The 16,233-nt window shown below is 38.8% G+C and overlaps 1 protein-coding gene across 3 annotated transcripts in view; it reads left to right on the plus strand.

Moving 5' to 3' along the window:
* Window positions 1-16,233, plus strand: part of NFATC1 (nuclear factor of activated T cells 1) — a 147,559-nt gene that overhangs the window by 66,944 nt on the left and 64,382 nt on the right. For all 3 annotated transcript variants that reach the window (XM_073331805.1, XM_073331807.1, XM_073331806.1), the window contains exon 7: window positions 15,399-15,454. In XM_073331805.1, coding sequence (XP_073187906.1) covers window positions 15,399-15,454 — 56 coding nt within the window. The remainder of the gene's footprint in view (window positions 1-15,398; window positions 15,455-16,233) is intronic.

The raw sequence follows: 16,233 nt of genomic DNA on the forward strand, positions 1-16,233 counted from the left end.
GGGATTGTGGGCAGGGGGAGATCCATATGCTATGGGTTCCCTTTGCATGTGGATAACATCAGAAGAATCCTTCCCTGCCCCAAAATGTCTAATGAATCAGGAGCTACTTTGCTATCTATGGTGAGTATTCCATCTGTTTATACTAGAAAGTCTAGTCTGGTGTATAACTGAGGCTTAAATCATAGTCCAATTTAAGTAATCTGGGTAGGTTTATTGTACTTGTATGATGAAAATCTTGTTTGGTACATTCAAATCGTTCAGCCTCGCAAGGTGCTGAGCAGCACCTTGAACACCGATAAAAGTTAATGGGAGTCAGAGGCACTCAGCACTTCGTAGGACTGAACCCAAGTCTCTACAAGCCCTAATGCAGGCCTTCCTAGTGACACAACCTCATTGAGATCCAAGATCCCATAAGAGGTAGCAAGAAGAGCATCTGCTTTCCACTGTAAAATGATTAATCCCTTAGACAAAATCATGGCTACATTCAGAAAGTGAAGTCATTCACTTAGGTTGTCTACTTAACTTATTTCCTCGGCTCGGCTCCTCATTTGCTGCATCACCTAATGTAACATGACGTTTAAAACAACTGCACATGATACACCATTGTCTCAGTGACAGGCTTTTCCTAATTGTTCTTCAGCAAAATCAGTACATTTGGTTTCAAATTGAAATCAAACAATAATTTCAATTACTGTTCATTCTCCCGATGGGATCGTCTAGCAACTATACTTTTAAATAAAAGCAAGGCAGGAAATGGAGCACCGGTGCAGTCAGACTCTCTCTCTCCCTTTCCCCTGCCCCCCCCCCACACACTTAGAACGTTAAGTTACTAATCTTTATGAAGATTACTAGATATATTACTCACTTTTTTGATGTTGTTGTTTGTTTTTAAATCTAAATGTTGATCACATTTCTACTGGGTAGCAGTTAACTCTAGGATTTCAGCTATTACAAATGTAATAGACCTTGTGAAAAATTACAATCATAAAAAAAAAGAATGTAGCAGTTATATATAATTCTACATTACTGAATGGAACCCACGTAGTATAGTCCCTACTCCGGTAAAATCCCTAGACTAGGGTGTATATGTAATGTGATTAAGATCGTGATATTCTGCATGTTTAATTGGTTAATGCAGGATGGGATTTCTGTCTGAATAATTTCTTTATGTCTGCTGAGCGCATTGTAGTCCACTGAATGTTTTCCCATGCATGAGTTCTGAGTCTTCTGTCTTTAAGGGCTAACCCTCAGCTGTCGTAATCTCCTGAGGAATGGCATTATCCTGGCCTCTTTGCGTGGGGAGTCTGTCTATCTTAACAATGACTCATACAAAAGGGAATCCCTGAAGAATGATCAAGTCGGTTCTTGAACTGGAGAGGCAGCAGAGTCGTGTTGTCAGTTAACCCCTGAATTACTATTTTTCAGCAAAGAAGTGTTTGAAACAGTGTGAAATACTAACACAGCCTGTAAGATGCTGCATCTCTTGTGGAGAAGAAAGTGGTTAGTTGAGGGGATTAGTTGTATTTAAAAGGGCATGTTTAAAAGTAGAATTTCTTTGTAATACAGCACAGCATCAAGGCAGAAGGGCAGCTCTTACAAGATAAATAATGTGTCTTTTCAGAAGCATACTATAATATGCTCAGACCTTTTATACTACCACAAAAAAGTTCAAGTACTGAAATAAGTCCTTATTTCAAAGGATTTTGGTCAATCCTTTATTGCTTGCACATCAGACCATATTTTCCGGTGATGAAAGTCCATATAAAATGTGCATCCAAGAAACTCAGCCACAGTAGTAGTAAAAATATGAATGCCAGCTATGCTTAAGAGGGTTGACCTTTTAAATTCAGTATTCCCTTACATCAGTGGGTCCCACAATGACTTTGTTCATTACGCATTACTCTTATATATGTTCTGCTTTTTCAATTTACCTCTCCATTTAAAGTTTGTGGTTTTCTCCTCCTGCTTGAAACAGAAAAAACCCAGATTTTCAAAAATGACAAGTGATTCTGGGTTTCTCAGTTTTTGCTGCTGGACATTAGACACAGTATAGAAGCCTGGGTTATTTATTTATTTTAGTATCATCTTCAGAAGTTAGATGTTCAACAATTTTGCCTGGACACTTGCAGCACAGGAGCACAAAACCTTAATATTTGTATACAGGCATTTACAAATGAAGAAAAGGCATAGCATTTTATGTACATAATTTGATGCAATTAGAAACACATTTGCTTTCTGAGGAAGTACACTGGGCTTAGAAATGACAAAATATTTCCTTTCTGACACAATGACTTCAAAGAACATAGGTTCTGTTCTAATGTTACAAGGGATGATGTTGAGTAATTTGTTTTCCAAAACTAGTTTTTAAGTAGCAGCATTAATTTGCAAGCTGTAGAAGGCAAAGAAACACAAAGAGAGTCCTATACCAAACCAGAAATCACCATATTGCAGACCATGCTGCTGATTACCTTACAGCAATATTATTATGGATGATGACCCACAAAACTGAGTATATAATTATTGTGACAGTAAAATAACAGCTTCTCTTCAGAATAGTTTGCAAAATGTTTCATAGGGTAACCAGCCAGGAACAGAACCAAGATCCACAGCACCAAAGGACAGCAAAGACTAACAGAATAGGTTCAAGGGACTGAAATGCTCATTACTGGCAGACTTTTTCAGATTCTCCAGACTTTTCAGCTGTGATGTCAAATAGTTCTTCACAGGATTACATGTGTGTTCCATATCTTTTTTAGTAAGGCAGAATTCCACTAATGCATTTGAAGTCCCATACACACTCATTTGGCTCTATGCTTAATGACCAGATCAGGAGGTAAAAAGAGTTAAAAAGCTGAAAGGTCAGAGTTCAATGACCAAGATCATTACAGAACTGTTTTTTTTTTTAATAAATTCAATCCAAAATTCTGTTTTTTTTCCCTTTAATTTATAGAGGTGTCTCTTTATGGATAAGGATATACATTTGTACTTTCCATGACAAATGTAAGTGCGCAAGCATTTCTCATACTTCTGTCATGTATATTAGTAAATTTCACAAGATTGCTGTTTCACAAGTATTGTTGTTTCTCTGGATGACTTCAGTGGTTTTGAACATGTTGTTAATTACTCAAACAGCAAATCAGCAGTGATTACTAGCGCCAACATATTCTGAGACCCAGCGACAAAGCTGACTGTCCTTAGATATTACGCCTAAAGTCAATGAAGCTTAAGTCTCCAAAGAATGGCTTAAGTCTCCAAAGAATGTCATCTTTTTTTCTGTTTCTGGAATGATCTCAAACAGAACAGGATTTTCTCAGATTTAGTCATTATTAGAAGCTATTAAACAAAGCTTTTTGTAAATATCATTTATTCTGTCACTTGCTATTTCAAACATTTGCTGTCTTGCTTATCTGTGATTGTTTCTTTTCCTTAATAGGGCAGGCATAGCTCTTAAAATCTATATAGTTAGATGCCATGGTAAGGGGTAGAGCCAAGCAAGTAGCTGGTTTAAAAAAATGTATTTGGTTTGGTGGCTGAATTGAAAAATATGGGGGGAAATTCTGTTTTTTTCCAACTGAAATGGATTTTTTTTCCTTGATGGAACAACATTTTGTTTGGGTCAAGTGAAATGCTTGGAATATTGATTTGAAATGGCATTTTCTACACAAAATGTTTGATTTTCAAATGAAATATCAAAAGAGTTCATTTCAAAATGTCAAAACAAAACTTTTAGACATTTCAATTTTTAATTGTTTGCCAGATTTGACCTAAATTCACTAGTAGTTTTGATGCCCCCCAAAATGCAGTTACTGGTAAATTTACTATTCGCCCAAAAATTTTTGCTCAGCTCTAGTAATGGGTACTATAGAAAAGACTTCAGATAGTTAAAGAAAATCAGGTTTCTGGTGCATCTGCTCAGAGAAAGCACATTTTAAATTTGCTTTCAGCAAGTATTTCACCAGGCAAGCTTAAATTCACCTATTATAAACTTTTGTGCTAGTAAAACGTGATCTAGTGAAGGTTCACAGACAGCAAACACAAAAGGGAAGGGACTACAGCCAACACGCATTCATTTAGAAATGTAAAGAAACATTTTGCTGGTTGTTTTGCAATTTCCATGATCTCTAGCAAAGAATAGAACCAATGTGCTGCTGCTGCAAGGTAAAATTTCTGTCTGAAAGCATAGAAACCTGTTGGGAAATCTCAGCTTTGCCTGCTGAACATTGCCCAAGCAAAAGCTTTTCCATACAGCTGGTATTCAAATGCGGGGCTGTCGCACGAGGTCATTTAGTTTGCCAAACGTCTGATAACTGATATGTTCCTGAAGCAGCTTTGCATGTAATGGACAGTCCTGAGGAATCATGTGGGCTTTTATTTTTTCTCTGAGGCACTGGAAAGCTCACAGTTTGAGTCTGTTTTGGTGAGATGTGACGTAGAGACAGGTGACCAGAGTTTTGGCAGAGCGCCATTCGGTAAAAGATCTTACATTCTCAGAGATCTTTCCATTGCTCCTTCTATTGCTAGTCGCAGTCACAGTTTGGAGGGCAACTAGCCAAAAAAAAAAAAAAAGGGTAATGTTACACACTGGTAATCAAACTGTAGCTCATAGAATAAATAAACAAGTGGCATAATGTGCTTATAGATGAGCAAATGCTACATAATTTTATCTTTGTCCGCCAGTTTATCAGAGGTCAGCACACACATTCCACTTAGTACTAAGAGTTTATGCACTGGCTCATGTGCAGTGGGAGAGACTAGAAACTTGAGAGGCATACAGCTGGGAGCACAGAACTCATGTGAAGGTCACTTGTACCTTGTTCCTAGAGATCTATTGGTAGCCAAGGAGGTTTCTGGCCATTGACCAGAAACAGATATCCTTGGGCTGATAGTTTCATCAAATAATGGGGTCATTAGATGGCCAAATCTTTTCATGCCTATGCAGAAGCTATGACATAGCTTGTAGGAAATGTCAGCATGTTTCAGATTTCCCTGGCTTTTTAGCCTAAGGAATGGTAAAGATAGAATGGGAGAGCATCTGTACGCATGAGATGGTATCATCACCAAGGTGCCTCTGTCACAGTTAAGAGTAGTATTTGTTAAATGCCTTTGGTCAAGTACAAGCATCTACTGTGGACTAAGGACAGGTATATTTTTTTTTTTAAAGGGAGGCAAAAGATACGCAGGCAAGTGTGCCTACAGTTGCATGCTACTGCAATTGCACATGAAAATGGAAATTTAGTGAGCTACCTAGCCATTTGAGGGATAAAGCATCTGTTTTGTGCATGCAATGGTGTTAGTTGTGTGCAGACCTCAGACTTCAGCTTTGTACAATCTGATCCTTAAATACTATATTAGTGTATATAGTGCATCACTCTAATGTTATCAGTGATATTTTATGCACACCCCATCCACAGAGATAGGTAAAGGTCCAGTGAGCTAAAGAACTGTAGATCCCAATAGTAAAGCTCAGAGTGCGGTTCCGTAGAAATGCCTCTTAGAAAATGTGTGGTATTTTCAATCACATTTTCAATTAGGTTTAACCAGAATGTAATGGCAAATTCAGATGTGCAGAAGTGGCCTGAACTGAGGAGGGGCAGGTTCTCTGGCAGTATCTATGGTTGGCTGGGCTGAGTTGCCAGCATTCCTTCAAATAAGACAGTAACCCGGGAGACCACGAGTCCAGTTGCCAGACAGGTGTTCGAGCATTCTTGTGAATTTTAGATTACATCTGTGTGGATTTGACAAGAGGGATCCTTCCTCTTCCCTCCTTTCCCCCACTCCCTACTACTCTGCAAACAAGCCTGATTGGCTGTGCAGGAGTGCCATCCAAACACACAGATTTAACTCTGACCCTTGGAGGATTGGAGCTAATGAACAGACGAGAGGTGGGATGGGACACCAGCCTAGGAAAGATGATAACATGACTGAAAAAGGACTATAAACTTGCACCTTTCTACACAGTTTTGTGCTCTGCATTTGCAGTTATCTCCTATTAGTAGGTTAATTTCTTGTTGGTGTCATGGTAGAAGCAGAGAGAGACTTGAAGGAGGAGAGGACAGTGGGTCAGTTCAACGAGGGCACTCCATGTGTAAAGAACAGCATGGAAGAGAGTATAAAGATAGTTAAGGGAGAAATAGAGAGATAAGGGGCTTTGTCAAGGCTTGCATTATTTGCAGAGACGAGTGCCGCAGAGGATGACGTAAGAGACAAGGGCAGATTAAGTAGGGAGGGAGTATCAAAGGCATTAAACTTGAGCTGGATGTTTTTGGAGTAGAGGGAGCCAGTGGAGGGATTCAAAAGGATTGGGGAGTGGCAAACTCAGATTGACATGCAAGGAAGATGTACGTATTATTTTGACTAGATCCAAGAGTGATGTGGGTGTCAGAGAGGCCAGAGAGGAGGTTGCAACGGTCATGATGGGAGAGGATGCGAGCCTAGATGAGAGGTGGCTGGATTTGGGCCCAACTTGGCTGCGCCAGGAAAGAGAGAAGGAGAAGTCGGTGATGACTCCTGGGTTACAGGCCCAAGTGCATAGGGAGCAGACGGTGGAGCTGTCAGTGATGACAGAGGGCATGGGAGGAAAGGAGTGGTTCTTGGAAGGGAAGATCTGGAGTTCAGTTTTGGTGGTGATAAGTTTGTTGACTGGAAGATATGCATTGGAGAAGTTTGAGAGACAGGATGAGATGCAGGATTAAGCTGAGGGAGTTGGCTCAGGATTGTATGGGAGAGAGTATAATTTGAAGATGGAGGCATTACATGGACAGACCAACTAGCAGAATTTGGTCTTAAGAGCCATTCATTACTACTGTTGATAATGTGTGGAAAGGAAACTACTCAACTTGAATTTCTTGTTCCAGAAGGAGTTTTCAGGGCTGACAATTAAGAGAAGGAAGAAACTATGATTTTACTTGTAAATAGAGTATATTTGATTTAGAATCATTGAGAGGCAACAGATGTAGAACTCCAAATTCTGTTTCTGGAGTCACTTTTTAGCAAAGAAACTTATTTAAATGATCAGTCTCAAAATATAGTTAATTTCAAAGGCCTAGTTGAACTAAAAAAATGCAATTCGCTAGAAACCATGTAATAAAGTTAGATAAGAAGATACATCTGATAGACACTGCAAAGTGCTTTGTATTCAGAGGTAAACATGATGCTATTGCTTTGGGGGTGTCTTGGTTTGAGAAACTTTGAGAAACTCCCAATCTAAGAAAATGTAATGGGGTCTGACTTTCAGATGGTGGGTGCCTACACACGCTGTGATACATAGAAGAAACAGGCTTTTATCTGATTTTTAGTACGTGGCTTCTCGACAACATTTTGTTGTTGTTGTTCAATTAAGCTATTTTTTATTTAAAGAGAACTTTGAAAGAAAAAATAACTCGCCTTTACATCAGAGATACTGTGTGCATTTGAATACAAAACTCAGCTCAAATCTGCAAAAAATACATAGGAGTAGGAACACAAAACTCAGCCTTACATTGCAAAAGTGTGTATACAAATACACCCAAAATCCCATCATCCTCATAAAAATAAATATATTCCAGCTATGGGTGAACCTCTAATGATGGGTTTGAATTTGGCATCCAAAAGTGCAGATACTGATCAGAAGACCTTCTCAGTCTTTGTCCCCCCACAGCCATCCTCCCCCACTAGGCCTTGACTTCTCTGGGAAAAGGCAACAGGTTGGTGGGAGTTTCAGACAGAAAGGGGAAATAGAGCACATAAAAGGGTTCTTTCTTGTCCTGGGGAGCAAAATGGCTGGAAATATAAGAGGCAATGGGAGGGTTTCTCTGGCAGGGAAGAGGGAAAAGCTGGAAGGAGGGAGCGTGTAGCTGGGTGTCCTTTTGACAGAGGGAGTGGGAAGAGACAATGGTGAAAACCAATATAACCAGAGGAGAAAATCAGAATAATGGCTGAGAGAAGCACTGGCAGATAAGGGTGTCAGAACAGAGACTGAGCCCACAGCAGGAAGAGGAGGGGAGGGAGAGACTGAGGTGAGCACAGGCAGGAGATGCTGCCAGCATGGGGAGAGGAGATGATTGCATGCAGAAGATGGAGCTGCTCTGAAGTTGGCTCTAGTCAAACCCTACACACTTTTATTTACATAGATGGCAGGGACAGGGAGGGATTTGCCAAACTTCCTACTCAGTCCCTATTAGTGGAGATCTAAGAAACCACTAAACTAAAAGAAGCCGAGTGTTGTTGGGGAAGTTGAAAGAAAGGCCCGTATTGTATATACAAAAGGCGTTCTCCTGTGTTGCTCTAAACAATGTTTCCTCCTTTACACTCTTCCAGAGACAGACAGCTACTTAGCCAGTGCTGTTAATATTTCTGTTTTATATTTGCTAGTGCATACCCCATCATAAAGCTCTTTACAAATGTAAACTGATATGCAGTCTGTACAAAGTGATCAACTTCATCCACAAGTTACTGAGCCCAGCATTATTTGGTTATGTACAGGGAAGAATAATTCCCTTCACTGGAGGAATCACTGGGTTAGGTTTAGTGGCCTGTGTCATGCATCAGGTCAGACTAGATGATCATAATGTTCCCTTCTGGCTTTAGAAGCTATGAATTTCTGAGCCTTGAAATGCAGCCACTTCTAGTGTGAGATAAAGCAATTGTTTAGCGGAGTGTGTAAGACAATACGTGGGGAGCATTTGTTCAGTACTGAGTTGGAGAGAAGAGTGCCACCTTCTGAATCATCAGCATCATCTCTTACAGTTACTAGGTTTTAGGGCTGTCAAACGATTAAAAAAATTAATTGTGATTAATCACATTGTTAAATAATAATAGAATACGATTTATTTAAATATTTTGGATATTTTCTACATTTTCAAATATACTGATTTCAATTACAACAAAGAATACAAAATGTACAGTGCTCACTTTATATTTTTTATTACAAATATTTGCACTGTAAAAAAACAAAATTCAATTAACCTAATACAAGTACTGTAGTGCAATCTATTTATCATGAAAGTTGAACTTACAAATGTAGAATTATGTACAAAGAAAACTGCATTCAAAAACAAAACAATATAAAATTTTAGAGCCTGCAAGTCCACTCAGTCCTATTTCTTGTTCAGCCAATCGCTCAGACAAACAAGTTTGTTTACATTTTCAGGAAATAATGCTGCCCACTTCTTGTTTACAATTTCACCTGAAAGTGAGAACAGGCGTTTTCATGGCGCGGTTGTAGCTGGCATCGCAAGATATATATGTGCCAGATGCACTAAAGTTTCATATGTCCCTTAGTGCTTCAACCGCCATTCCAGGGAACATGCGTCCATGCTGAAGACAGGTTCTGCTCAATAACAATCGAAAGCAGTGCGGATCAATGCATGTTCATTGTCATCACCTGAGTCAGATGCCACCAGCAGAAGGTTGATTTTCTTTTTTGGTGGTTCGGGTTCCACATTGGAGTGTTGCTCTTTTAAGACTTGTGAAAGCATGCTCCACACCTTGTCCCTCTCAGATTTTGGAAGGCACTTCAGATTCTTAAACCTTAGGTCGAGTGCTGTAGCTATCTTTAGAAATCTCACATTGGTATCTGCTTTGCATTTTGTCAAATTTACATTAAAAGTGTTCTTAAAATGAACGACATGTGCTGGGTCATCATCCGAAACTGCTATAACATGAAATATATGGCAGAATGCAGGTAAAACAGAGCAGGGGGCATAGAATTCTCCCCCAAGGAGTTCAGTCACAAATTTAATTAACACATTATTTTTTTAACAAGCGTCATCAGCATGAAAGCATGTCCTCTGGAATCGTGGCCAAAGCATGAAGGGGGATACGAATGTTTAGCATATCTGGCACGTAAATACCTTGCAAAGCCGGCAACAAAAGTGCCATGCAAATGCCTGTTCTCACTTTCTGGTGACATTATAAATTTGAAGAGGGCAGCATTGTCTCCTGTAAATGTAAACAAACTTGTTTGTCCTAGCAATTGGCTGAACAAGAAGTAGGACTGAGTGAACTTGTAGGCTCTGAAGTTTTACATTGTTTTGTTTTTGAGTGCAGTTATGTAAAAAAAAAAATCTATATTTGTAAGTTGCAATTTCACGACAAAGAGATTCCACTACAGTACTTGTATGAGGTGAATGGAAAAATACTATTTCTTTTGTTTATCATTTTTAATATTTGTAATAAAAATAATATACACTTTGATTTCAATAACAAAGAATACAATATATATGAAAATGTAGAAAAACATCCAAAATATTTAATAAATTTCAGTTGGTATTCTATTGTTTAACAGTGTGATTAAAATTGCCTTTAATCACGCTTAATTTTTTTTTAGTTAATCCTATGAGTTAACTGTGATTAATCGACAGCCCTACTAGGTTTCCTTTGGAGGTTTCTTGTCCAAGTACACACCTGACTCAGCCTGCTTACCTTGTAAGAACTGATGGTATCTCAACACAAGGCTGGTTGATTGCAGGTCTGAATGAGAGGACTCCAACTTAATATCCACTCTCTCCTCTAGCATAGAAACCTACCCTTCCCTCAGGATATAATTGCAGATCAATCATCTCCATGTCAAGTGATAACATGAACACGCTTCACAAGGAATGAATGATTAGAAGATAAATCTAAAACTTGTGACTCCTGTAATGCAAAAGGATTTGGATGGCAGTGAAATACACATTAACTTGAATAAGTGTAGGGTAGGCTATGTCTGTAGGGCACCCAAAAATCAGAACATATGGTCATGCCATGTTCTGCTCAAACAATGTCTCAGTTTGGACCCCAGTATTGCACAGTTTGCTGTGGATCTCCTATATTATAAGGTGAACTGAGCTGTTCAGGAAATCAGTGTTGACAGCAAACTCACAACAATTAATCAAACAGTGGGCCCCTTTAGGAGAAAATAGCTCCATACCCTTGATTGAAAAATATATCTGTGTAAAAACTACAGGCCCAATTCACCATTGCACCAAGCTCGGCTTAACTACAGATTGGAAGGAGGCAAAGTATAGGCAATGAAATCCTAGATAATATCTGTTCCTTTCTATGTCTTTGAGTGAGCCATGGTTATTGGGGAAGCTGGAATATTTTTAACCTATTCAAGTAAAGCAAGACAATGTAAGTGTCTACAAAGTCTCCTGTTATGTCCATTTCATGGAGGAAAGGCTTGAGTGATCACCAGATACGGATGGCATATGCTTTCTGGTTTCTAGTTCTTTTTTGTTTTGATAATGCATATTCTTTTATCTTGCTGTTCCTCCTCTTAATTTTTGTGTGCCTATAAAACCTTCACGTTAATATAATCTTCCAGCTAAACTGCTGGTTTGATTCTTGTGATCTCTTAAACCTCTAGCTATTTAACAGCAATTTTCTGGTGTATAGAAAGTAAACACAGTCCTAGAGACATATAAAGATAATTTCCAATGTACACCAATAAGGATTAGAAGACAGCAGAACAATTCTTTGGAAAGCCTTTATAGCTCTTTGACTCTAAGTTACAGCTGTATGAAGAAAAATATTGAAGCCTAACAAACCACAACGATATATGTAAGTAACTGATACTGTGAGATTTACTCAACTTCTTTTAGCGCTTCTGCTGTGTTAAAACAGGCCTACAATGCCTTTTTATGTGGAAATCTTCTAGTTGGGTGTGGTGGGGAAGCCGTTCCTGTGACTCATGCTGCAGGGAATTCCCTAATGATTTAGAATATTTTTACTTCTGGACATCTGCACAGTTTCCTTTAATTCTGCAGTGAGCAGTTGATAGGAGTGAACTACAAAGAACCATTCACTGTTGAGCCATTTCATTTTAAATGGGTGTTTATATATTGAAAAGTTCAAAAAAACCCATACTAATGAAGTAGGTGTACCGTGTTTTCATCTCTAGTAACTCCAGGGGCTTACTACAGACTGAAAAAAACCCGATAAAGCAGAGCTGGATGAAGCACACTCAGAACAGAAAATGCTATCAATAACGGCACATCACAGTTATCAGTCTTTCAGTGTCAGACTTCCCAACAAATCCCTTTGTTTTCAGTTGACAATTATACTGATCACCAGCTGTAAATGACGACAAACAGCACTAAATATTGCCCTTCCAGACTCTGAGATCCATCCTGAGTAGAAAGAGCCAAACAGCTTCCTGCTCGCATAGAACTTTTGTTACTTGTGTAGCTAGTTCCTCACACTGGGCCTGATCCAAAGCTCATTGAAGACCACCAGAGTGGGGCCAAGATTTAATCCCCAGTAACTTCAGTGGGCTTTGCTCTATGTTCTCTGTGGTGTGCCTCCCTTCCCCGTACAAAAAAATTAAAACCCTGAGGCATTCTCTTGGTTCAAAAGAGAAGCAAAATGTGAGATTTGGAGAGAGACTTCCCATACATCTATCCCTTCAATATACCGTAACAAAATGTTAACAAGCACTCTGACTGAAACGAGGCATTTGATTTCAAGAGTGGATTTTAAAAATACTTTGTAAACGTAAATAAATAAATAAAATAAGTTGCTTGGAAAAGACTCTCTCTCTCTCTCTCTCTTTTTCATAACAACTGCCCATTTGGGTACAGTAATTCCAGAGAGTAAACTTTAACGGGAATGCCTGAAATGTGTCTGCTTCAGCTTTGTGTTATGTCTGTAATTTGAATTATTTGCATTTTGGAAAGGTATAAATTGCTCTGGTGTACTTTTGTTGGTCCTTGGCCAAGAAGGGAGTTGCCTTGGGCTTTGAGTCAGCCAGGCTGATGCAGATGTGGCAGACTTACAATGGAAACTTTTGTGGTTTATTGGTCCTCACTCCTCAGGCACATTCTGACAAGAGACAGTATCCTGCATACTTGGTAGGATACTGGGCATATGTGGCACTGGAAGAAAAATACTTTTCCCTGAGATAGGCAAATGTTTCAAGCCCCCACAAATTGTTCCATTCCCATCTTTTTTTTTTTCCTTTTCTTTTCTTTTTTTTAAATTTCAGCTGAACTGTATAAACCTGCAAAACATGTTTACTGTGAGAAGTTGACGTAGTGGTCTAAGGTTTCCCTCCTGGAGTTGATCCCAGTCCGTGGGCGTTGAGATTTCCTTCTCGGTTCACCAGACGTAACATGAAGAATTGTCTACTTTTTTGTCTCTGCTTCATAACAACTTCTCCTCCTTATGTTTTGGTTAAATGAAATGTCACTAACTCTTAATGAGTCATCTGTTTCCCCGCCCCTTTAAACAGCAAAGGTCTGGACATTCTCAAGAGAATTTCTTATTGGACCAAAAGCTAGTGCTCTTATTAGCTTCTAGATAATAGCCAAAGAATAAGCACAGCTCGGGATTATTTTATATATAACAGTTTAGATTATATCATCTAAAATGTTTCTGAAAAAACTCACTCTTTGTCATCATAAAAATTTAAAAAGCACATAATGGCAGCACTGGATGAGGTAATTGAAAGATTAGCTGTAGAAGGAGCCATTTTGAATTTTTCAAAAATATTGGCAAGAAATAAAAACAGAATCCTGAATCAAGTCATTCATCTTGCAAGGTGGAAATTAAACATAACGAAATAACCTGAAGTTTGGTAATCCATTTACAGAAGCAAATTTAACACATGCTAACTACTAGATTGCACTTCTTTAGGTAAAAACACTACTAAAGCAGAGGTTCCTAAGAAGACTGTTACTCTGAATAGTTTGTAGTGCTGTCAAAATTCTGATACTTTCAAAATCATGTTAATTTCAACTTCAGTTTAACTTTTTTTTTTTTTTTTCACAGAGAAAAGATGGGTCCCAATTTGAGGGATTGTGGTCAGGTTTTTTTATTGTCAATTTAGAAAAAGCATCTGGTAGATTAATTCTGAAGTTATATCCAGTACTCCTGCGAGGTCTGTTTAATCCTGGCAGTGCTAAAAGACACTGCTAGAAAGATTTGAGTGCTAATTCTTCTCTTCTGTCTCCCTACTATTGCAATACCTACTGCAAAGATTCTTCTTCTTGTTTATTTTTATTTGGCAGCATGATTTAAAATGGAGGAAGAAACTAAGGCATATATGCTGATTATTTCTGATAGAAATCAGTTGTGCTCAAAAGTGTGTAGCATTCACACTGTGTGTCTCTTTGTTAAGAAGAAATGGTTTTAGACTTAAAAACAATCACCAAAAGCCAGTTGCACTACAGCATTCCTTTCACAGTGGGAGTGCTGTACACAAAAATATTATTTACAGACATTTGTAATAAATCAGACCGTTTTAAATGTGTCACCTCCATCCTTGGCATGAAAGAGAAGAGAGAAGAAAAAGTGCATTCACTGGTACCTTCCAGAGAGGCTGTTTTTTTAAACATGTGAACAGCTGTGTGGTGAAGTTCAAAATAACTAATATTTGCATTTGCATGTCCCAATGCAATAAATATACAAAAGAGATGACATCAAGTTTAATTTTCCCATTCACTCCAATGACATCTCATGTGCATTAAACCACAAGTGTCCCTGCTGCTGAACTCAGACAGCAATCTGTTTGTGGCCATTTGTACATATTTTTCCTTTTCTAGGATCAGTGAATGGAAACCTTACATTCTGGATTATTTTTCTCATTTCCCTGTTGTTGAGTTTTGAAACCCTGAAAAAAGAATCTCCTCATTGGCCACTTGTTCCTGTATCAATGAATTTTTTTAAAACAAATATTTCCCAAAAGAAATCACCAGAAAACCTAAAACTCATGGTTTAAAATGAATCTCATGTGGACACATTGAACTAATAGAACAGGACTGGCCAAAGCACAGCCTGCAAGCCAGATGCAGCCCCAAAATTCAACAACGTGGCCCACAGACGTACTAGGAGCAGATCCTTCACTGGTGTACATCGATCTTTAATGTGGAGGTGTCACGCACAGAAACTACATTTCCCAGCAATGTTCCCTCTTGATCTAAGCAGCAGAAACTTAAACAGCTTGTGTCAGGCTGCTCATATCAAAATAGAATATTGCATGCTGGGACCTATTGAAGATGAGGACAGCTATAATTTGATACCCTTCATTACACTGCTCCTTTTTAATCCTAACTCTTGGCTCTGATAGTATTTATCATTCATACATTTCAAAATACTTTACAAAGGGAGGTAAGCATCAATATTCCCATTTTACATATGGGGAAACTGAGCGGTGAAGTGAGCTACTCATATTAGTGACGAATTGTTTTTAATCCCAATCTCTTTACTCCCATCTTCTCCCTCCCTTTTAAACAAACTAAATGGTATCCCATGCTCCTGGCAAGTTACTTATGTACCTTCTTGGTTGGGCAAAGTTTGGGCAACCCATCAACAGAACTATTTTCCTTCTTTCTTCACCCCAACAGAACTTTTATAACTTGTCAACAGCTGTATGCTCAGGCTGAAGGGGAGAAAACAAAGCACAGAACTAGATTTATTTTCCTCCTTCTTTTGTCTTTTAGATGGTCACCATGTGTGGGAAATGGAAGCCAAAACTGACAAAGAAATGTGCAAACCAGTAAGTATGCCTTAATTTTAACATCGCAATTAAAAATATGTTTCATTTCTCTAGCACTCTTCTTCCAGAGTGGGCTTTCCAAGACTTTGGCACTCTTTCCCAGCCCTGACACGGACCAAGTACTAAGGCCTTCCCTCATGGAAACCTTTCTTTTAATGGGAGTGGGGGCAAAAGGCCTTCAGTGAAATCTATTCTGAAAATAAATGCATTTGGAATGTGTATTTTCAATATCTGGATGGGGCCAGCCTGTATCTTTTTTTCTTTTTGCTGGCTCAATTCCACTTTGAGCTCAGCAAAGAAAGATATTCAGTTCTGGGTTCTGCTTTTCTCAAAAAAACACACCAGACACAACACTTTCTCTGGCTTCCTTGTGCCGTCTCCAGAAAGATTTGGAGTCTCCTTAGGAGACCAGCTTCACAGTTTGAGAAGCGTATAGCTTTACAAACTTGATCACTGAAACCGTCACTGAAATGCAGCTATTTATAGGTGGGAAGCACGGCCTCTATTCCAGTCCAGCAATCCTACACAACGGTTTATTAGGAGAAGTGAAGAATAATTTATCCAAGGGAAACTACAGGGGAAATGTGGGCAAACTGTTTAAAGACCTGAATGTGAAACCAGCCAGGATACTAATCACTATCAATCACCCTTACTCAGTCAAAAAAGTGCTAGGGGTCTTTTGGTGATCAAAAATAGAGCCACAGTCTTACTTTTGGGTCTAAAAGCTGATGCTGTCAGCAGCTAAGTCTGTTCTTAGCACCGTATTGGAACATTGTTCC

This window comes from Lepidochelys kempii, chromosome 2 (genome assembly GCF_965140265.1).
Source record: "Lepidochelys kempii isolate rLepKem1 chromosome 2, rLepKem1.hap2, whole genome shotgun sequence".
NCBI classification, from domain to species: domain Eukaryota; kingdom Metazoa; phylum Chordata; order Testudines; family Cheloniidae; genus Lepidochelys; species Lepidochelys kempii.